At 42.6% G+C, this 21,987-nt stretch overlaps 1 protein-coding gene across 15 annotated transcripts; it reads left to right on the forward strand.

Annotated features, from left to right (window-relative positions):
* Window positions 1-1,447: 1,447 nt before the first annotated feature.
* On the forward strand, window positions 1,448-20,945 carry frem1a (Fras1 related extracellular matrix 1a). Of its 15 annotated transcripts, none has more exons than XM_077500697.1 (35): window positions 1,448-1,740; window positions 1,844-1,938; window positions 2,063-2,355; window positions 2,426-2,616; window positions 3,494-3,817; window positions 3,884-3,995; window positions 4,116-4,247; window positions 4,575-4,922; window positions 5,065-5,207; window positions 5,920-6,116; window positions 6,271-6,364; window positions 6,519-6,686; window positions 6,775-6,983; window positions 7,341-7,434; window positions 7,516-7,768; window positions 8,157-8,333; window positions 8,404-8,589; window positions 8,677-8,873; window positions 8,946-9,150; window positions 9,251-9,395; window positions 9,849-9,990; window positions 10,058-10,253; window positions 15,209-15,473; window positions 15,543-15,957; window positions 16,021-16,222; window positions 16,292-16,436; window positions 17,515-17,644; window positions 17,960-18,032; window positions 18,865-19,014; window positions 19,109-19,263; window positions 19,398-19,520; window positions 19,651-19,782; window positions 19,908-20,017; window positions 20,213-20,298; window positions 20,521-20,945. In XM_077500697.1, the coding sequence occupies exons 1-35, from the start codon at window positions 1,495-1,497 to the stop codon at window positions 20,721-20,723; spliced, it is 6,336 nt and encodes a 2,111-aa protein (XP_077356823.1). In that variant the 5' UTR covers window positions 1,448-1,494; the 3' UTR covers window positions 20,724-20,945. The 15 variants fall into 15 exon arrangements, 9 of the variants coding, with proteins under 9 accessions (XP_077356823.1, XP_077356824.1, XP_077356821.1 ...); XM_077500698.1 differs by having other exon boundaries at window positions 6,274-6,364; XR_013279134.1 differs by having other exon boundaries at window positions 3,494-3,995; window positions 19,677-19,782; window positions 20,521-20,582.
* Window positions 20,946-21,987: the final 1,042 nt, after the last annotated feature.

A 21,987-nucleotide genomic window follows, 5' to 3' on the forward strand; every position in this document is an offset into this window, starting at 1 on the left:
TATCCACTTTTGACCACAAGGCGGCTCGAGCCACCACCGGAAGTGTTTTAAAGAGCCCAAAAACATTAACCAATGCATGGCCCGCAACACAACTGGCTCCTCAGCGGTTCCAAAAAAAAAAAGGTTCCCCACCCCCTCGCGTCAGAGGTGGAGTTTGACATTGGGGTCCAAAACAAACGTTGTAGGTGCAATAGAGACGAGCAGTAGAGCTGGCCGGTGCGAATAATGAAGTAGCAGAGGAGGTGCCATACAGGTAAGGACATGTCTACATTTGGAAAGTTCAGTCATGTTATTATTTATTTATTTATTTATTTATGTATTATATTTATTTTATGCCAAAAGCATTACTCTGCTTCTTGGATCCTTTTCAAGCTGCTATAATTATAGTTGCTTGCACTCCGTTTACCATTTACATAATGTATAGATAATATAATAGTTTGTTCTAGGTATACTGCATATGAGTATTTACGGTTTGTTATTCCGTTATGGAAAGACTGGGATTGCATTTTCTCTCAAGACTTTTTTTGTCTAACTGTGTTCTGTTTGTGGATCCAAATGATAGTTGCTTGGAAGTAAGTGGCAGTTGTTGAGGACTCTGTCATTATTAAGGTGAAAAGAAGTACTGTGAAAAGGATTCCGCTGAGCTTCCCATCTGAACAAAGCCACTTTGTGGCGTGACACTTAACATTCCTTCTCTGCTGTGTAGTCAGTAGCTTTTTGATTTGAGCTGTCCTATGCCAGGCACTATTAAACCTGTTGTTGTCGCAGTTCTATTGTAGCATGTCAGCCATTGGAGAGCAGACCTCCACCAAGGAGAAGTTTTGGGGGACAGAGGGGAATTAATGTATTTTCATCTTTTCATTCTGGAGTCTGGACAGGGGGGCTGTGGGAAGGAGGTGAGGGACTCGAATCACATGACTTTGAAATGAGTTTGATAATTAATTTTTAAGGTATGATATAACAGTAAGTATCAATATGGCAATGAAGCTTCGTGTATTTCAGTTTCATTTGGCACTGGCAAATTACTTTTAGACTTATTCCATATGATTAAATGTGGCTTGAAACATTGCCTTTACTGTAATACAGGTTGAATTGTTCCCTGAGACAAGCCAGAGCATGTAAAGTCTAATTACAAAGTGCCCCGGTCGAAGGAACTCATTGTGAGAGGTCTCATTCAGGTGCCATGACAATGATGGAGCAACTTTTTCCTGTCAGGGCTAAAGTTTGCGTTCAATGTTGTGTACTGGATCAAAATAAAATATCAATATTGCAATGAATCTCTGAGCGGCACAAATATCAATACTGCAGTGAATTTGCTGACACTAGCCTCGCTACTGACACTTTTTTCCCCCCTCTACACAGCTTCTGTTGAAATGCTCAAACCTGAAATCCGCAAGCATCAGATTACCCAGACGATGCCGCTTCATGTCAAAATGAAGAACGGCCACCTCTTTTGAGGGCTGAAACTGACGCTTTAACCGTCAACTTGTTCTGATGGGAAGAGCAATGATGAAGTCAAAAGGTCAAAGCCTGGCTTTGCTTCCTTTCCTGCTTCTCGGAGTGACTTGCAACGCTTCCCTTGTAAAAGTCAATCGAGCGTTAAAGGTGAGACGGGGTCAGTCGGCCTATCTCCGGGAAGGTGACCTGCAGTTCCTCATCCCGATTCAAAAGGATGCATGCAAAGTGGAAGTGGTGTTAAATGAGCCCATAACTCAACGAGTGGGGAAATTCCTGCCTCAGGTAAACGAAACTTATTTTTTTTTGCTACAGTCTCGTGGGTTCTGTGCGGATAAAAAAAATTGCAGGATCTCTGTGTAAAAGACATTTATTTCTTGTTTTGCAGGTGTTTAACTGCCATTATCGAGAAAATGTGGTCAAGTATGTCCATAATGGTTCTCCACTATTAACAGAGGACACGATTAAGCTTCGGCTGTATAGGTACATCACTTTAACACTTGCATTGTTCCTCTGGTATATTGTGATTCACCTATTATGGTCCATTTCTATTATTCGATTATTTTGTGGTTTGCACTTTATAACATCTGTCCTTTGTTTGAAACAGGTTCACTGAGACTGACACATCCATTGAGGTTTTTTCTCTCCACGTTGACATCGTGCATCCCGACTGCAGTATTATCAAGCTTGGACCCAAATTTTTGCAAGTTCCATTATTTGGCATCTCTGCTGATGTTGATGGCAATGTGCTGTCCTTCCATTATGAAAGGCGGTCCAGCTTAGAGTGTAGCATCCATTTCAATACGCATGACACTCACCTGCCAGCTCATGGGCAACTAGTTACTGGAAAGCCAGAGGAAGCCATCAAAAGAGGGGACGAGCCAATGCGCTACGTTGAGGGTAATGGCGCTCATGCTCAAAACCTTCCCTGCCATGTTTCTCCAAACTAATGTGAACTAACATTTTCCAGAAGATCCAGCTAGATGTCATTCGGATGTTTGCCTGAGGGGTGTGAAGCCCGTCAGGTTCTTCAAAGTTCCCTGTAATGACTTCCTGGTGATGGGGCTGAAATACCAGCACATGACTCCTCCATCTCCTGACATTGATTACATTGCAATCAAGCTTGACCTCAAAGACACGAGGAGTGGCAACATACATCAGGTCATTTGACTTTATTGTGTTTGTCGTTTTGTAGCAGAGATGCGCTAAATTTAGGAAAAAAATGTGATACAGATACGACGGCGTATTAGGACCACGTAGAAATATATATAGTTTTTTAGAGGGCGGGGGCAATATGACGAGGAAAAAAATGACGAGAAAAAGTGGCAAATTTGCCACTTTGTAAACTGGCAACTATGATATTGTTAATCTCTGCTAAAGCAATTAGTATTTCCTTGTTTGAAAACCTGACTGAAAAGTACATTTTAAGGAGTTCTTCCATCGTAGACATTTTGCAAACTGTGACTTGTGTAGCGTGACAAATGCGTTTCCTTTCTGCCGGCACCACACTTGACACAAACAGCCGCGTGACGGAAAAAAAAAAAAAGTGGCAAATTTGTCACTTTTTCTCGTCATATTAAAAAGTGGCAAATTTGCCACTTTTTTTCTCATCATATTGCCCCCCCCCTAAAAAATATATTTCTACGTGGTCCTAATATGCAGTCGTATGCAGAAATCGAATATATGTAGAATAGGAAAAAAATACTCAAAAAAAACAGCTGGTGCTGTTTTTCAGAATTTCTTTTCCCTCTTTTTTTTTTTTTTTATATTTTTCCTCTATTTTTCCTGAATATTTTTTTCTGTTTTTCTGAATATTTTTTTTCCTGTTTTTGAAAATGTTTTTTTATAACAGAAAAAAAAATCAGTCAAACAGAAAAAAAATATTCTGAAAAAATAGAAAAAATACACAAAAAAACAAAGCCCCCCAACACATTTCCGTATGACGCCAGTTTCACTTTGTTATATGAAATTTAGCAGGCATGTCAATAATGTTGATTTTAATGTTGATAATGATGAATGTTGATTTTTCTTCCTGAAGTCCGAACAGATTTGGATTCCGGTGCAGATTACAGGTGCGCTGTCAAATCAGCCCCCCGCGGCGTCATTTATGTCGACGTTCATCTTGGAGGTGGATCAGTTCATCCTCACCCCGCTATCGACTGCCACGTTAGACGGCGAGGATGAGGAAACGCCGCAAGAGAGGCTGATTTTTAACATCACCAAAGCACCTTTAGATGGCTTCGTTGCTCACCTTTCCGACCAAACTCGCCGAGTCAATTCCTTCACATGGTTGGATTTAAATAGCATGCTCATTGCGTATCAGCCCCCGAACTCCTCTCATACGCTACGCAGACACTTTGAGGTTGTTTTTTCTTTGCAAATGTACTGTATGAAATGTGGTGGCGGAATTAAAAATCTTTCTGTGCAGATGGAAATCGAGGTTCATGATTTTTTCTTCGAAAAGAGCTCACCAATCACCGTGCACGTGTCCATAAGGAATGCTGACACCAATGCGCCAATGCGAGTTTCCTGGAACATGGGTATGGTTAGTTTAGTGAATTATATATTACCATTTTCGTATTCAGTGACGTCACTTAATTAAAACTGTACTATAGCAATTCTCTGGATTTATTTGAGCAAATGCACAATTTATCATCCAGGTCTCAGCCTGTTGGAAGGACAATCGCGCCCAATAACATGGGAGCAGCTCCAGATCGTGGACAATGACAACATAGACGCTGTCCGTATCATCACCGTGGACGGCCTTCTGCATGGAAGACTGACTGTCAAAGGTGTCATGGTTATGTTCCAATCATTTTCTAGTATTACAAAATTGCTGTATTTCTGCATTTTTATCTTTCGTAAATGGGAAATTTTTAAGCAAAATTTGCCTTAAAAAAAGAAAAAGGGAAAAAAGGATGCTGCAATATAATCACCAAATATATTGGCACATTGTGTTTAAAACATTCACTGCCAGCCCAGCAAAAATGCATTATTTGACGTCTTTTTCCGTCAATGGCAGTCAATGAGTTAAGGACCTTTTAGTCACTGCACTAAGGGGATTCAAGTGCTGAAATCTCTACAAATCACAGTTAACAAGCTGTGTTTGGTATCTCTAGGTGGAAAGGGCTTCATGTTTACCGTCAAGGACATTAAAGCTGGGATCGTTTTCTATCACCACGACGACAGCGACTCCACCGGTGACTTCATCGTCTTCCGCATCACTGATGGTCACCACCAGACCCGCCACAAATTCCCCATAAAGATCCTCCCGAAAGACGATAGCCCCCCATTCCTTATTGCCAACTTGTTGCTCGACGTGTCCCAGGGTCAGACGACTCTGCTAAAAGGCACTGCCCTTCAGGCTTCCGATATGGACTCCTCCAGCAGCGACTACATCCTCTTTAACATCACGAGACCTCCACAGGTGGGAGAGATTATGAAGTTTCCAGGGCCAGGACTAACAGGTCAGAGAAGCACATGATTCTGTTCACAACCAATGATATGCCCCGCTTGTCCATCATTGGTTGCAAGTGCTCACATTTCATTGCTTAACCTATCTGGTTTTTACTTGTTGTCAGCTTCAACAATTGTCCTGTTTATTTCTAGGTTACCCAGTCAGCAGTTTTTTGCAGCGAGACCTCTCTCAATCCATCATTTATTATCGACACACGGGGAATGAAGCGATTGATGACTCCTTTGAGTTTGTGCTGTCGGATTTCCAAGAACCCCCGAACTTGTCAGAGCCCCAGGTATGAATGTTTGCAGTTTGTGCATTTGGGGTCTGCAACATGTGGCCCTGAAGCCACATTTGGCTGTTTAGACCCTATCCTGTGGATCCCTAAAAAAATAGTAGAAATTATTATTGTTTTTTTTATACATATTTATTTTTATTTTTCAGATAAAATATGTTTTAAATGAATTAACGATGAAATAAAAATAATAATAATTAAATATTCTAAAAATAGTCAGAAAAAGAGGGTTGAAAGGTAGATGAAAAAGTTTTTAAAAATACCTACAAATGTCCAAAAAGGCAGAAAACTACCAAAAAATGTCCATAAAAAATAGTAGGAAAAACAATCCAAAAAATGTCTAAAAAGGAAGAAGAGAGGCATAAAATTACCATATGTTCATAAAATTGCCAGAAATGTCAGAAAATGAACAAAAAGGCAGAAGAGTCTAAAAAATTTATGAAAAAATACAAATAATTCAGAAAACGGAAGATAAAAGAGAATAAACTAAATCTCAAAAGTATTGGATGCTGTATATTTTTGTGATCTAATTATCTCTTGGGCCCTCATTAGACTAACACTAATACACTGTTTCCATCATCACAATCTTCAAATGTTTTGCAGCTCCAGACAGATTTTTGGTTAGTTATTTGGACCAACACGGTTCTTTTGACAGGAAAGGTTGCTGACCCCTGACGCAGCAACTGAAACTGTTCATCTTTCTGACATGCAGGTCGTCATGTTGCACATTGAGCCGGTACCACACCAACCACCTAGCGAGGTCCCTAGCGCCAGACGGTGTCTTGTGGTCAAAGAGACAGACGTGGTGCATATAACACAGCAACATCTTCACTTTGTAGACAAGGATTCGCCAGACAATGATTTGACATACACGCTTACAACTCCACCTTTCTATAATGATCATCGCAGGTCAGTATACCATACTTCTCCAAATATTATGAAAATTCTTTTTTTTTTTTTTTTTTTATTGGCAGAAATATTGCAGTATTGTATAATAATCAAGCCTTCAATTTTGAATCAATATTCCATGTGAGCTTTGTGCTGCTGTTATTATGCCAAGTAGCAGCAGCGAGGATGCAGGGAGGTTATTCCTCGTGGACAGTATACCCAAATTCAGCAAAGACACCAATGCGCCAGTGTTGAGACTCTTCACACAGGTAATGTCAACCGATATAAATTGGATTTCACAATGCTAAATAAGTCTGGCCGTGTATAAATGATGCTCAGCTTGATCTGTACTTTAGTCCATTGACTGCCTTTCATTTCTTGGATTGATTTTCATTGTCTCTTCCTGGTCTCCTGACCTCTCAGAATGCCATCAACTTCATGAAAGTAGCCTACATGCCTCCAACTATGGATATTGGTCCTTTTCCTCGATATGTCCAATTTGTTCTCTCAGTCACTAATCGACATGGCAAAACACTTGATGGAATCTGCTTTAATATTACTGTGATACCAGTAGACAACCAACCACCAGAGGTACAGGATCAATGTACCCTCAACAATTATTATGATTTTTTTTTCTTGTTGATCAGAATGACCAAATCTGTATAATGCACCATTTCAGGTCATCACCAACCCTGTAATGGTGGACGAGGGTGGTGAGCGCTGGCTTGGCCCAGAACACCTGCTGCTGTCAGACGTGGACTCCGTCGACGCAGCCTTGCAATTGGAGCTTCTGAGGGAACCGCAGCATGGGATGCTGCAGCTAAACCGCTCTCCTCTCAAACCTGGGCAAACTTTTACTTTGCATGACCTGACAAGCCACAGAGTTAGGTTAGGTCTTGATTCTTTTTCTTGAAATTTTAGATTGCTCTGCCATAAGATAAATGGGAATATTTTCAGAATGCACATGTAATTATTTGTATTAAAATCAAAACGGGAAATAATGGGCTCATTTGAGGTCAAATTTGGGTGAAAGTGGCCCCTCAATTGAAACGAGTTTGTCACCACTGCCCTAGAAGATCTGAAGCAGAGGTGGCAAACGTATTTACATTCTTTACATAAATAGAACTACAGATACTTGTGTGAAAACAGACTGGTAAAAGTAAAACTCCTTTACTTAAGTACAAGTAAAAGTAATCTTTATTCTTCTTTTAAAAGCATAATATTACAGTCTTGTTGTCTTTTCAGGTACAGTCATGACAATTCAGAAACTGTGGACGACAGCATTAATTTGGCTGCAACAGATGGTGTCAATAAAATCCATTTGATTCTACAAGTGAACGTAAGAATGCACACCAGAGAGAATTACATGTGGAAAGTCACTTGATCCCATACGCCATCTGTTACTGTATTTCCTTTTTAGGTTTCTCCTATCAACGATGAGGTCCCGGTGCTGGTTGCTGGTTTGAAACCGATGCTTACGTGTGATGAGGGGCAGACAATCATCATTTCAGCTGAGTACATCTATGCAATTGACGCAGACACTGACAACAACAGCCTCACCTTCTTGATTGCACGACAGCCCGATCACGGGCTGGTGCTGAGAAACGGCGTAGTCGTCGATAACTTCATTCAGTCGGACGTCGATGCAGGCATCATCAGCTACAAGCACACAGGTAAGACAGACAGACAGACAGAAAAAATAATTCAGGTAAAGTTCTTGCATTGGAAGATCTGTATGTCTCGAACCAAATGATATTAGCTTTGAATCGTGTCATCTCTTTGACATTGTAACAATCTGTATTATGGCACCGCACCACAAGGTGGCGCCTCCTTGTTTTTCTTATGCTTATGCAGCACTTTTTCGTTTTGCCATACATGTATTTGATACCGTGGACTTGTACGCGTGGTTACCTGTGAACTGACATCCCTTTTTGTTTTTTTGTTTTTTGCTATCCAGTCCATGGCTGATCAGCCACCGCACATTACAACATGAGTCACGTCAAAACTTAAGTCCCTCACCTGTGGGACAACTCACAAACTTGTTTCTGGTTGTGCTTTTAGGGCCGGAGATAGGACTCACTCCATACCATGACACTGTCACTTTTGTGGTTTCTGATGAAGAGGCAGGAAAATATTTTCCCTGCTGCAGTGGAAGAAATCCAGAAATATCTCTTCCTGTGTATGACCTCCACATCACCATTCTCCCCGTCAACAGCCAGCCACCCTCCATTAAAACAGGTGGACCGTTTTATGTGACACTAATGCATGATATCGAGACAATAACCAAAATTCTGTGCTCTGTTTGTAGGAGACATTTTTGTGGTAGATGAAGGCGGGAGAGCCCAGATAAAAGCAAGTCATTTGAAGGTGTCAGATGTGGACACAGTTGTGGATGAGCTGGTGGTTAGTTTGGTTACTCTGCCTCAGTTTGGCTACCTTGAAAATGTCCTACCTCGACCTGGTTTTGAGAAAAGCAACATGGGTATGAGCATAGGTAAGGATTTGAGGATTCAAGGATTTTGTTTACACAGCTCCACATGTTTCGTACGATTGTTTGATATGATTTCTCTCTTTTGCCCAGACTCTTGTTTTTACAGAGACATCATTGCTGGTCAAATCAACTACGTGCAGTCCAGGCACCAAAAATTGGAACCGACGAGCGATCAGTTAACCCTCTGTGTCTCAGACGGCAAATTCAGCTCTGCCCATGTAACGTTCAACATTGTTGTCAACCCAACAAACGACGAAATTCCAGAGTTTGTGGCTCAAAATATTGCAGTGAGTATTTTTTATTTTAATTTTTTATTCATTTGCGGTCACATGGTCCACTGATTACTGCTTTCTGTTTAGGTACAAGAAGGACAAATGAAGCATCTGGATTTGACTGTTTTAAATGCAACAGACCTGGATGTACCCAAGAATGTCTTGTTTTTCCGTGTTGTGAAACCACCTCAGCACGGCAATATCGTTCGCCAGCGCACCAATGACACCATTGATCAGCAGGTCAATTCGGAATTCACTGTGGTTGACTTCTCAATGGCAGAGCTAACGAATGGTACGTTCAAGTCAATGTTATGTCAACAGTATACACTTTCACAAGGTAATCATCACTATATCACTATATCTACATTTTATTTACATCTCGCATCTCGCAGGTAAAGCTGTGGCGTACATGCACGACGACTCTAAACACTTGGAAGACAGCTTCACCATCCAGTTAATGGACGGCAGCCACAAAATCCAAAGACGAGTGATGGTGGAAGTAACGGCAGTCAGTGATGAAAAGCCTCATTTAATAAGGTTCAATTTGAAGAATTAAATGCTAGTGTTAAACTGAAGAGGAATTCTTTGAGTTGCATGTTTTAGGGTAAGTCGTGTCAGTTTGGAGGCAATCACGTTGATAAGAGAAACTGAATTTTGAAAAAGTGGTGTTCCACAGGGCTCTGTCTTGGGTCCACACTTCAACTCTTCATTTGTTCGCTCATTGTAGCTTTTTTTTTTGTGGGGAGCATTCCAGTCTTTTTTTGTGAGTCTACCCACGATAGATTTGACAACTAAAGTTTAATTTACAACACTATATGACGTTAAAATATGGTTGCAATCAGACCGAATGCCAGGTTCTATGATGTCAAGCACATTTCACGAACGTGCCACCAAACCAATTTTTTATAACGCCAAATAAAACCTCTGTGGAACTGTTCTAAAAACAACTCCATATGTGTGATGATAAATATGCTGTGCTGCCTTCTTCAGAAACAATGGACTCGAGGTGGAACCAGGAGAGGCCAGACTCATAACCAGTGTAACCCTCTTCACACAGGACCATGACACTCCCTCTTCACAGGTCATGTACATTTTTACGAGCGTACCTGCCCACGGAGTCCTACAGCTTAAGGTTTTTGTACCGCAGTATTACTGTTTTTAATAGGACCTTCACCTAAGTGGGACTCGTTTTTTCACAGCATGTTCAAAACTGGCTGCCACTGGTGGCAGGAGAAAACTGTACCCAGGAAATGGTGGATATGAATCATCTGCGCTATGTGCACAGAGACCCGTTCGGGACTACAACAGGGGACCATTTTCTTTTCTACCTCTTTGACGGACAGAATCAGTCTCCTTCACAGCAGTTCAACATATCCGTCAAGCGTGTGGAAAAGGGTATTTCAATATGATTTACTTAAATATATTTTCCGGTATCTGTATTTTACTTGAGTTAAATTATTTAACCCTATAAAGCCTAAACCATGAAATATATAAGAAAATTCTGATTCTTTGTAAATTGAGTATTTATTGGTCCTTTTCAATTGAAAAAAAACATTTTTTTAAATCAAATTCCACATATGAATTTTGATTTGTGTCATATTTGATACATCCGGTCACAATGCTTTCAATTTGTACATTAATAACTCAAAAATATAATAATAAACCGACATATCAAACATATTAGTATTTCCAAAAATCAGAACATTTCCCACTATTCATAAGTATAGGTGTCTCTCCTTTCTCAATTGGGGCGATCTTGCAAGGTCGCTGGAAAAGCAATCAGCTGGGTGATACTGCCCTCTAATGGATTATCCGTTCAATCAATGCATGTGTCAGATCATATACGTCAGGGTTTTAATTGAAAAAAAAAAAATACAATCATGAAATAAAAAGCCGTGAGCCGGTACCTTAACGTGGTGGAGGGGTTTGCGTGTCCCAATGATCCTAGGAGCTATGTTGTCTGGGGCTTTATGCCCCTGGTAGGGTCACCCATGGCAAACAGGTCCTAGGTGAGGGGCCAGACTAAGCACGGCTCAGAAGACCCCTTATGAGGAATTACAATAATGGAAGCACGCTTACCCTGCCCGGACGCGGGTCACCGGGGCCCCCCTCTGGAGCCAGGCCTGGAGGCGGGGCTCGCTGGCGAGCGCCTGGTGGCCGGGCCTGCACCCATGGGGCCTGGCCGGGCACAGCCCGAAGAGGAAACGTGGGTCCCCCTTCCCATGGGCTCACCACCGGTGGGAGTGGCCAAAGGGGTCGGGTGCAGTGCAGGCTGGGTGGCAGCCAAGGGAGGAGACCTTGGCGGACCGACCCCCGGCTACAGAAGCTGGCTCTTGGGACATGGAATGTCACCTCTCTGGCAGGGAAGGAGCCCGAGCTGGTGTGTGAGGCCGAGAAGTTCCGAGTGGGCATACTTATTGCCCCCCGGCTCGGCGCCTGTACGTTGGGGTTCACCCCGGTGGACGAGAGGGTAGCTTCCCTCCGCCTTCGGGTGGGGGGACGGGCCCTGACTGTTGTTTGTGCTTATGCACCAAACAGCTGTTCAGAGTACCCACCCTTTTTGGAGTCCTTGGAGGGTGTGCTGGAGAGCGCTCCCCCTGGGGACTCCCTCGCTCTGCTGGGGGACTTCAACGCTCACGTGGGGAATGACAATGAGACCTGGATGGGCGTGATTGGGAGGAACGGCCCCCCTGATCGGAACCCGAGCGGTGTTCTGTTATTGGACTTCTGTGCTCGTCACGGTTTGTCCATAACGAACACTATGTTCAAACATAGGGGTGTCCATATGTGCACTTGGCACCAGGACACCCTAGGCCGCAGTTCGATGATCGACTTTGTAGTCGTGTCATCGGATTTGCGGCCGCATGTTTTGGACACTCGGGTGAAGAGAGGGGCGGAGCTGTCAACTGATCACCACCTGGTGGTGTGTTGGCTCCGATGGTGGGGGAAGATGCCGGTCCGACCTGGCAGACCCAAACGTATTGTGAGGGTTTGCTGGGAACGTCTGGCGGAATCCCCTATCAGAAAGAGTTTTAATGCCCACCTCCGGCAGAGCTTCTCCCTTGTCTCGGGGGAGGCGGGGGACATTGAGTCCGAATGGGCCATGTTCCGCGCCTCCATTGTTGAGGCGGCCGATCGGAGCTGTGGCCGTAAGGTGGTCGGTGCCTGTCGCGGCGGCAATCCTCGAACCCGCTGGTGGACACCAGCGGTAAGGGATGCCGTCAAGCTGAAGAAGGAGTCCTATCAGGCCTTTTTGGCCTGTCGGACTCCGGACGCAGCTGACAGGTACCGGATGGCCAAGCGGAACGCGGCTTCGGTGGTTGCTGAGGCAAAAACTCGGGCATGGGAGGAGTTCGGTAAGGCCATGGAAAACGACTTCCGGACGGCTTCGAGGAAATTCTGGTCCACCATCCGGCGTCTCAGGAGGGGAAAGCAGTGCACCATTAACACTGTGTATAGTGGCGATGGGGTGCTGCTGACCTCGACTCGGGACGTCGTGAAGCGGTGGGGGGAATACTTCGAAGACCTCCTCAATTCCACCGACACGTCTTCCTTTGAGGAAGCAGAGTCTGGGGACTCTGGGGTGGGCTCTCCTATCTCTGGGGTCAAAGTCACTGAGGTGGTTGGAAAGCTCCTCAGTGGCAGGGCCCCGGGGGTGGATGAGATCCGCCCGGAGTTCCGAAAGACTCTGGATGTTGTGGGGCTGTCGTGGTTGACACGCCTCTACAACATCGCGTGGACATCGGGGACAGTGCCTCTGGATTGGCAGACCGGGGTGGTGGTCCCCCTTTTTAAGAAGGGGGACCGGAGGGTGTGCTCCAACTACAGAGGGATCACACTCCTCAGCCTCCCTGGTAAGGTCTATTCAGGGGTGCTGGAGAGGAGGGTCCGTCGGGAGGTCGAATCTCGGATTCAGGAGGAGCAGTGTGGTTTTCGTCCTGGCCGTGGAACAGTGGACCAGCTCTACACCCTCAGCAGGCCTTGAGGGTGCGTGGGAGTTCGCTCAACCAGTCCACATGTGTTTTGTGGATTTGGAGAAGGCGTTCGACCGTGTCCCTCGGGGAGTCCTGTGGGGGGTGCTTCGGGAGTACGGGGTACCGGGCCTCCTGATAAGGGCTGTTCGGTCCCTGTACGACCGTTGCCAGAGTTTGGTCCGCATTGCCGGCAGTAAGTCGGATTCGTTTCCGGTGAGGGTTGGACTCCGCCAAGGTTGCCTTTTGTCACCAATTCTGTTCATAACTTTTATGGACAGAATTTCTAGGCGCAGCCGAGGCGTTGAGGGGTTCCGGTTTGGTGGCCTCAGCATTGCATCTCTGCTCTTTGCAGATGATGTGGTGCTGTTGGCTTCATCAAGCCGGGGCCTCCAGCTCTCACTGGAGCGGTTCGCAGCCGAGTGTGAAGCGGTTGGGATGAGGATCAGCACCTCCAAATCCGAGACCATGGTCCTCAGTCGGAAAAGGGTGGAGTGTCGTCTGCAGGTCGGGGATGGGATCCTGCCCTAAGTGGAGGAGTTCAAGTATCTTGGGGTCTTGTTCACGAGTGAGGGTAGGATGGAGCGGGAGATCGACAGGCGGATCGGTGCAGCGTCTGCAGTGATGCGGACTCTGTATCGGTCCGTCGTGGTGAAGAAAGAGCTGAGCCAAAAGGCAAAGCTCTCGATTTACCGGTCGATCTACGTTCCGACCCTCACCTATGGTCACGAGCTGTGGGTCGTGTCCGAAAGAACGAGATCCCGGATACAAGCGGCCGAAATGAGTTTCCTCCGCAGGGTGTCCGGTAGGGATAGACCGATTATCGGCCGGGCCGATTATCGGTGCCGATATTTGGCATGTTGACAAATATCGGCATCGGCCTTTTTACGAATCTGAAGGCCGATAAAGCTGGAATCTCACCGAGCAGCGAATGCATGCGAACGTAGCAAATTTTGTGCTTTCATCAAGATTTGTAAGATGTTTCTAGACGCTTTTTACTTGTTGCAAAGACTTTTCAAACGTATTCAGTCAATTTTTCACTGTCTGCGAAGATCTTTTGAACCCTGACGAAAACCCAAAATTAGATACATTTAATTTTGTATACATTTGTCACTGCTGACACTTTAATTTATAAAAAAAATAATAATAATAATTAAAAAAATAATAATTTGAAATTACGTTGAAATTTTGGAAAACTTTATTTACAGTAGAAAATTTTAGAAAACTATTTATTCTCTGCAAACACTGAAGTCCCAACACTTTTTAATTTATATAAAAATAATAATAATAAAAAATACAACAAATTTAGAAATTATGTTGTAATTTTGGAAAACTTTATTTAAAGTAGAAAACTATTTATTTATGTATTTATTTATTTATTTATTTATTTACTTGCTTAGTTTTGAATTTAGCTTAACACTTGCTGATGAACCTTAGAAGTTCCCTACAATTTCTGTTAATTTTTAATTAAACAAAACTGTCTATTCTTAATATGTTTAAATTAAAAGAAAAGTTTTTTTGTGTTTTTTTACGCTATTATTTTCTCTTTTACTGCAAATGAATATCGGCTTGAAATATCGGTTATCGGCCTCCTTGACAACAAATAATCGGTATCTGCATCGGCCCTGAAAAAAGCATATCGGTCTATCACTAGTGTCCGGGCTCTCCCTTAGAGATAGGGTGAGAAGCTCGGTCATCCGGGAGGGACTCAGAGTCGAGCCGCAGCTCCTCCGCGTTGAGAGGAGCCAGCTGAGGTGGCTCGGGCATCTGGTTCGGATGCCTCCTGGGCGCCTCCCTGGGGAGGTGTTCCGGGCATGTCCCACCGGTGGGAGGCCCCGGGGATGACCCAGGACACGCTGGAGAGACTATGTCTCTCGGCTGGCCTGGGAACGCCTTGGGATCCCACCGGAGGAGCTGGTTGAAGTGGCTGGGGAGAGGGAAGTCTGGGTTTCCCTCCTGAAGCTGCTGCCCCCGCGACCCGACCCCGGATAAGCGGAAGAAGATGGATGGATGGATGAAATAAAGGGCTCAAAATGTTTTATTTAATACGATACTTTGGCTTCATAGCGCTAATTCACTTCAACATAGTTCCTTGGGACTGAGATGTCACAGGATGGCGTCAAAATAATACTTTTATTACTCGAGGTAAGATTTTCAGTGCATAATTGGAGGGTAGATAAATATTGAAAGTTGAAATTCACACTATGGAACACGTTATGATAGCTTAAAATGTCAACAACATGCCAACATCGGTACTTTTTTTTTTTTTTTTTTTTTTTTTTTTTTTTTTTTTTTTAAGTACTTTAGCCACCTCTTTGTAAAATCATTGGCTTATTCACATTTTACTTGCTTCTCTAATATTTTGACTTATTTTTCCAGGAACTATTGCTGTCTTTGCCAGGCCTGTGACTGTCAACCGCGGCGGTCGCGTAGTTCTCACCACCGACATGCTGTTTGCCACAGACCACGCAGACCGGCCCGAGGAACTCGTGTTTGTCATCACCACTCCGGCAGCTCATGGATATTTGGAGAACACCAAGCATCCTGGAGTCACTATCTCCACCTTCAGCCAGATGGACATTGCGGCAAACCGCGTGGTTTATGTGCATAACAAGCAAGCAAGCACACCCACAGAAGCTATTCAGTAAGTCTTTGGGGAAGATTTTACATTTTAGGGAAGGTTTTACAAAACAGTCTGTTTTTAATCTGGCAGGTTTGTTGTTAATAACAACAAGACAAGCCGCGAGGGAATCTTGGAGGTGTCAGTGAAAATGGTGGATCTCATCCCCCCGTCATTGTCCAACAAAGGGCTTCTAATTCCTCAAGGGTTCGCCATGACCCTGAGTCCGGATCGTCTTGCCATGACCGACCCTGACACCCCACGCAGCGCACTGGTCTTTAAAATCCTGCAGCCGCCTCGGCACGGTGAGCTGCTTTTGCACGGAAACGCGCTGGCGGCGGATTCCACTTTCACCCAGCAACACATCGAGGAGTTAGAGGTCACATATAAGCATAACGGAGCGCAGTCACAGATCGACCGATTCGAGTTCACCGCCACGGATGGCGCCAATCGTGGTGTCCTGCTAGATGGGAAGTTACATACAGAACCGCTGTCTTTCATAATTCAGGTACAGAAAATGACAAAGCTCAATAGTTTGGGCAGTTGATTCTGTTTCTTCTTTTTCTTGCAGATCGATCCTTTGGATACATCATATCCTGAGCTTATAAAGCTTCTCCCCCTGTGGAAGGCTGAGATTTTAGCTGATGGACGATATGGAATCTTTTTGTCATCTCAGGAGCTCAAAGCCAAAGACACGAACAGCAAAGAAGAAGAGCTGATTTTTTCCATTGTTCGGCAGCCCTATTTTGGTTACCTCGAAAATATCACCACAGGTCAGGAGTGCCTTTTGTCTCACCGCGGCTTGGATTGCAACCGCAGTCTGAGGTTTTGCTTTCTCTTAGGTGGTTTCTCACGAGAGCATATCTCGCAAATGGATCTGAAATGGAGAACAGTTGTCTACATCATCAAACCGGAGATGGAGTCTCTGTCAGACAGCTTGGAATTCAGGGTTTCAGATCGCCATGGAAACACTGGACCATCTCACATGTATGTTGAAAAGGGGTGAAATTAGGGGTGTCAGGTTATGAAAAATTTGAATCGTAATTAATCGCATGATCAATAGTTAGCTCATGATTAACTCATTCACTGCCTTTGACAAGTATACTTGTCAATTGTATTTTTTAGAGCGGTGCTAAATGGGGGCGAATCTGAGCATGCTCCACTGTAAATATCAAACTTGGAAACAACTTTACTGATGCCCAACCACCGGTAGATGACATCATTGCCCCATTTTATAGGAAATAAACACAGTTTCAGAGTCCATGGGAGAAATGGCTGTATTTTGGCAAACCTACATTTTTCTGCTGTCAATTATAAAAGAACGGGACGGGACAAAAAGTAGGGAGTCTATTCTGTTATTTGGTAGATTCGGTTTATATATAATTATTGAATGTAATATCACGTGAGTATTGGAAATGTAAAAATTTTCTATAATGACTGGCAGTGAATGAGTTGCAAATTTTAAATCTGTTCTAAATGTACAATAAAATGTTTTTTTGTTAACATAAAAGTGGAAAAATTGTTCTACTAAGGAAATATGGCTGCCTCTTTTAGTCATTGATACAGTAATTTCATAATAATTCATTACATTGAATTAAAATTAAAAAGATGTACTGTACTGTAAAAAAAAAAAAAAAAGTATGATATTGATTTGTGTTGCGGTAATTTTTTCTACTACTAGATGGAATAATTGCATTTGTAAGGCATTGTTGACAGCTCAGTGCATTTTTCTTTTCATATTAAGAGCGATCTAATCTTTTTAAAATGAAGTAATTTGTGAAATACTGCACATTTTTAACATTTTAAAATGCAATTTGACCCCTGTTTCCACAAATATATGCATTGTTAATACATTTCTTACTGCTCAATTTTGACGCGAACGCGTCTGCTGCGTTGCAACTGTTATGTCCCCAGTACGGGCTTTCCAAGTAAGTGGTGGTCATGAATCGCGCGTAAAAAACAATTAGTGGCGTTAGAAGAACTTTAAATTAACTCAAAATTAACGCACTCATTATGACACCCGAAAAGATATACATAATCGTTATCATCTCTCTTTATCTTGCAGACTCCAGCTGAAGTGGTCGAGTGTTGAGCTGTCCCAGGGCCAATACTGCGTGAATGAGGAGGACAAAAGAGTCTCGGTGGAGATCATTCGAAAAGGAAATATAGCAGAATCTTCATATGTCACTGTTAAGGTCTGGAAGACATGTCATTCATTGGTTGTTTTGTTTTAGAGCAGGGGCTTGCAAAATGGGGGCCACAAAGCCGTAATTTGGGGGTACAGAATAATAGTATATGGTATTTATAATAAATTAATGTTGTGTCATCATGCCATGTTAAATTGGTATAAGAGATTATGTGAGGGGGTTCTTGGAAAAATTTCTCACCTGTAAAGTGGAGAGAGTGACTTTAATAACACCACGTTCTGAATCGGTGGGCACTAATATGGAGTTGATCACTCTTCGTCGGAAACCGGCCTTTTTCTTTTCTGTCTTGTCTCTTCGTGACAGGTGAACGAGATGACCGCAACTGCAGGAAAAGATTTCCTCTCAAGCTCATCTTCTCTTATCCAGTTTGATCCAGGTATGCGCCTTTTTTCTCTCATGCAATGTTCGCAATTCAAGAAAAGAATTGACCGGTTGTGATATTACTTTTGGAAGCATTTCACTTAAACCATGGTGACTACATTGGCAAAAAATCCAATAAAAAAAACAAAAAAAACTTCTGTTATGATGTGGACGTGGTGGATGAATCCAAAGGCAGAGAAAGACGCCAGGGAGACAAACGGGAAGGACAATATATGGAGTTTTATTTTCCATGACGAAATAACTGGACGGGATATGGACAGACTGGGCATGACATGAGAGAGGAACACTTGACTTGGCATGACGTGGAGACTTGAGGAGACTTGAGGAGGCGTGGAGAGACACTTGGGTTGACGTGGAGAGACGCTTGAGTTGACGTCGGGAAACTTGACCAGATGTGGATAAACTTGACCAGACTTAGTTAAACTTGACTCAACAGCAACAAAGCACCACACCAGGACAAGACCAGGTAAGCTAATGCTCCCACAAAGCGTGAAACAAACACCACTCCCTAAATACACTAACGAGCCACTAACAATACACGGCTGGGAAACACAGCAGGCAGAGGGCACCAATTAGCAACACACACTGGGAAGGGGGCTGACACACAGGTGGACCTACTCAAACATAACGAGACAGGGGAAACACACAAGAACACCAGACAACCAACACTCTCACCAAAATTAAACAAAACCCAACCCAAGCAAACCTGAAACATGACACATTCCTTCAACAAAAAAAAGAATTGGCTCTATTTTAGCCCCACAATTACTTGGTTGACATTTACACACGTTATTTTAAAAGAAGTGGTGTTTTTCTGCTTTGGGAAGGTGTATCACTGAGGATCTGGAACAGTGAAGTCATTCACGATCAACTTGAAGAGGCAGATGAAGTATTTGAAGTTGTCCTCGTTCTTCCAGAAGACACAGTTATTGCCAGCGTCAGCAAAGCTCAAGTTATCATCAAGGACCAGGGAAGAGGTAAATATTTCTGATTTTTAAAAAGAAATTGCATGCATTGAAAGGATACGTACACATTCCAGTTTTGTTATGCATCCTCAAATGGAAACTGCAGGGCAGTGCAAGCAAAACCAGCAACATGCAGCATCTACACTCAAAAAGACAGTTCAGTCTGACAAATACACTCAGAATCCATCTGGAAGACTCAGAAAACTGTCCCTTGGCACAAAATCATCCATCCACAGAGACTTCTCCAGAAAGAACATCAAGGTTAAAATCGCTAAGTACCTCAAATTCCTCATATTCTGATTTAGTTTATTTTGAAGTGGGCTCACTCCATTTCTTTACAGTTTATGTAATTTTATTTTAAAGTCAAGAATGACTGATGTCGTTTTTATTTTCAGAAAGGAAAAAGGGAAATGATGCGTGTTGTTAGCAGGCGGAGTAAGCAGAAGGCATCGGCCGAGCTCATTAATTCAAAACGTGGCCCTCGGAGATCTTTCCCCAACCCTAGAAAAAGTGAACATGTGAGTGAAATTATGGGATTTACACTGCTTGATAATGCAATCATCATTATGTAACTTGAACTAATATCAACCTGTCTAGTTGGGAAGAAATATCAGAACACTGATTTATTTTTCCCCCCCCTTATACTAGGCTACAACTAATAACTTTGTACCTAGGCCATGTTTGCCAGAAGTGATGGGACTCCTGCATTTCAACCAGACTACCAATCAGATCTTCCATTGCAACGGTGTCTCCTGGAAATCCTGGATGCCAGCAGACCAGGTCTTTGGCTTGCGTGTCCACTAATTCGAATTCATCTCCGTTCAATTGTCATTATTCCTGACTAAAGGTGATTTGAAATAGACTGCTTGTCCGGAAACACCAAACGATGATGTATCTCCAAACAGGTGGCCTCTCCACTGTGCCCCCGGGGTTGGACCTTTCACAGTGGCCACTGCTACATCCTCAAGAAGCACAAAGCGTCATGGCGCAGAGCAAATCGAAGCTGTACAGAGAGGTACACTTGACCCACACAATCGGTAGAAGGACAAAAGACCAAACCAGCGAACTGTATTGGCATTTAAAAAAAGAGTGAACCCCTGTTCATCATGGGGATTATAATCCAGACCCACCCACAATAGGTGTCCTCTGATTTAAAATGGATAGAACATTCTTTCACTTTTTTTTTTTTTTTTTTTTTTTTTTTTTCCAGATATAAAAGCACCCTTGCAAGCGTTTTCTCAAAACGTGACATGGATTGGCTGTGGGACTTTGGTGGGAGGAAACCGTTTTGGATTGGTTTGTGCAGTTAAATAGTTTCTCATCATTTTTTTGTTTTGTTTTGGTTGCTATGCTTGTGCTGTATAAATTATATCTATAGTGTATTGAATTAATGGCCTCAAAAACAGCACATTTCATAAAAAAGACATTTCTAATTTGCAGTTAGACTTGTAAAAGATTATTATTGTGTCTCCAGTATTGACAAGCGTTAATTATTTTGAACTTCTTAAACCTCCCCAGGCCTTAATGACAGCGACGGCGAAGGTTCTTGGATGTGGGCGGATGGACAGAGTGTCAATTACACGAACTGGAACAGGACACCTTCGCCCTCAATTGTGAAAGGGAGCAAAATATGTGGCCTGGTGTGGAGGGGGGCAAAATGGCAAAGACGGGACTGCAAGACGGGCCCAGGTCACAGATATATATGCTCCATCAAGATTTGAATCCATTTGAGGGCTTTTCATCCAAGCCATGCAAGTTTAGAAAACAAATACAACCTCAGGGGAACTAAAAAGCCTCCAAAACATTTCACATCATTTTTTGTTTATTTATTTGACCTAACCACCGACATGTTAACTATCATGTATAAAACATAACTAATGCTGATTATATGCTGTGGCAATATTTTCTGTATACTGGAATAAACACGAGAAAACACCCAAGAATGTTTTTAGTTTTATTCTTGAAAGTAGAGGAGAATGTAGCATGTTTAATTTACCTACAGACAACATTAACTATGCATAATTTACTGTATTCCACACAAAAAAAAATCTACATGCCTAAAACAACAAATTACTTATTTTAACTTTAGAAATTGGTAGGGAAAAAAAAAAGACCTGTTCAATTCTATTCTTCCTAAACGGCGACACCAAGTGGCCCACTATTCCCTGTGTTAATGGCCCGCCCACTTGACTGAAATCATTGGTCAGTTCTGTTGATTGACATCTCATTGTGATTGAGCCAATCAGATGTTAAATAACAAACAACCAGTAACACACGAGGGCTGAGCAAACAGGACGCGCGAAGGCGTCGCCATGTTAGTGTCTCTTGAATGGGGGGGGGGGGGGGGGGGGGTGATGAAATATAAATTGACTTTTGAACATCGACATTTGTTCAGAAGACACCAAGGTAGGACTCAATTTATCTAAACTTTAACATTTGTGACGCTTAAATACTTTGTGTAACCGTGGCCGGTATGAGTGTGTGGTACCCTACTGTATAATTTATACTATAAAACATTTGAAATATCATGTACAGCATGGTGGTAAAATTAAAGAAAAAAAGTACATTGATTTTAGAATATAAAATATTTATTTGGGGTGTTTTGGGCTAAAATAGTTTTAGATTTCAACTTAAATAATTTTACTTATATTTATTTTATTGTATTGCTTTCATAAGGTTCATTTTACATTTTTTTTTTTTTTACAAAAAAAAAATTTTCTTTAGATTAAATTGTTTTCTTTAAAAAATGTGCGTGTGCCAACTGCCTGTATGTGTTTATACATTTTACTGTATATTTTGCCTTTGTAACTATAGTTGTTTTTGTGGTTGATGTCATGTTGTAACTTCTAATGATTCAATTTTATAAAGTATACAGTTGTGGAAAAATGTAGACTTGTATTAAATTATATATGTATATATGTGTGTGTGTATATATATATATATATATGTATATGTATACAAAATAATGATTGTACTTACATAATG

This window comes from Festucalex cinctus, chromosome 16 (genome assembly GCF_051991245.1).
Source record: "Festucalex cinctus isolate MCC-2025b chromosome 16, RoL_Fcin_1.0, whole genome shotgun sequence".
Lineage (NCBI taxonomy): Eukaryota > Metazoa > Chordata > Actinopteri > Syngnathiformes > Syngnathidae > Festucalex > Festucalex cinctus.

What these genes read in the sequence shown, in the direction of transcription:
- frem1a (XM_077500695.1), top strand. Translation starts at nt 1,495, where the DNA reads ATGGGAAGAGCAATGATGAAGTCAAAAGGTCAAAGCCTGGCTTTGCTT. An exon ending in ATTAAGCTTCGGCTGTATAG is followed by an intron (nt 1,939 to 2,062) that starts GTACATCACTTT and finishes TGTTTGAAACAG; the next exon opens with GTTCACTGAGACTGACACAT. An exon ending in GCGAGTTTCCTGGAACATGG is followed by an intron (nt 3,996 to 4,115) that starts GTATGGTTAGTT and finishes TTTATCATCCAG; the next exon opens with GTCTCAGCCTGTTGGAAGGA.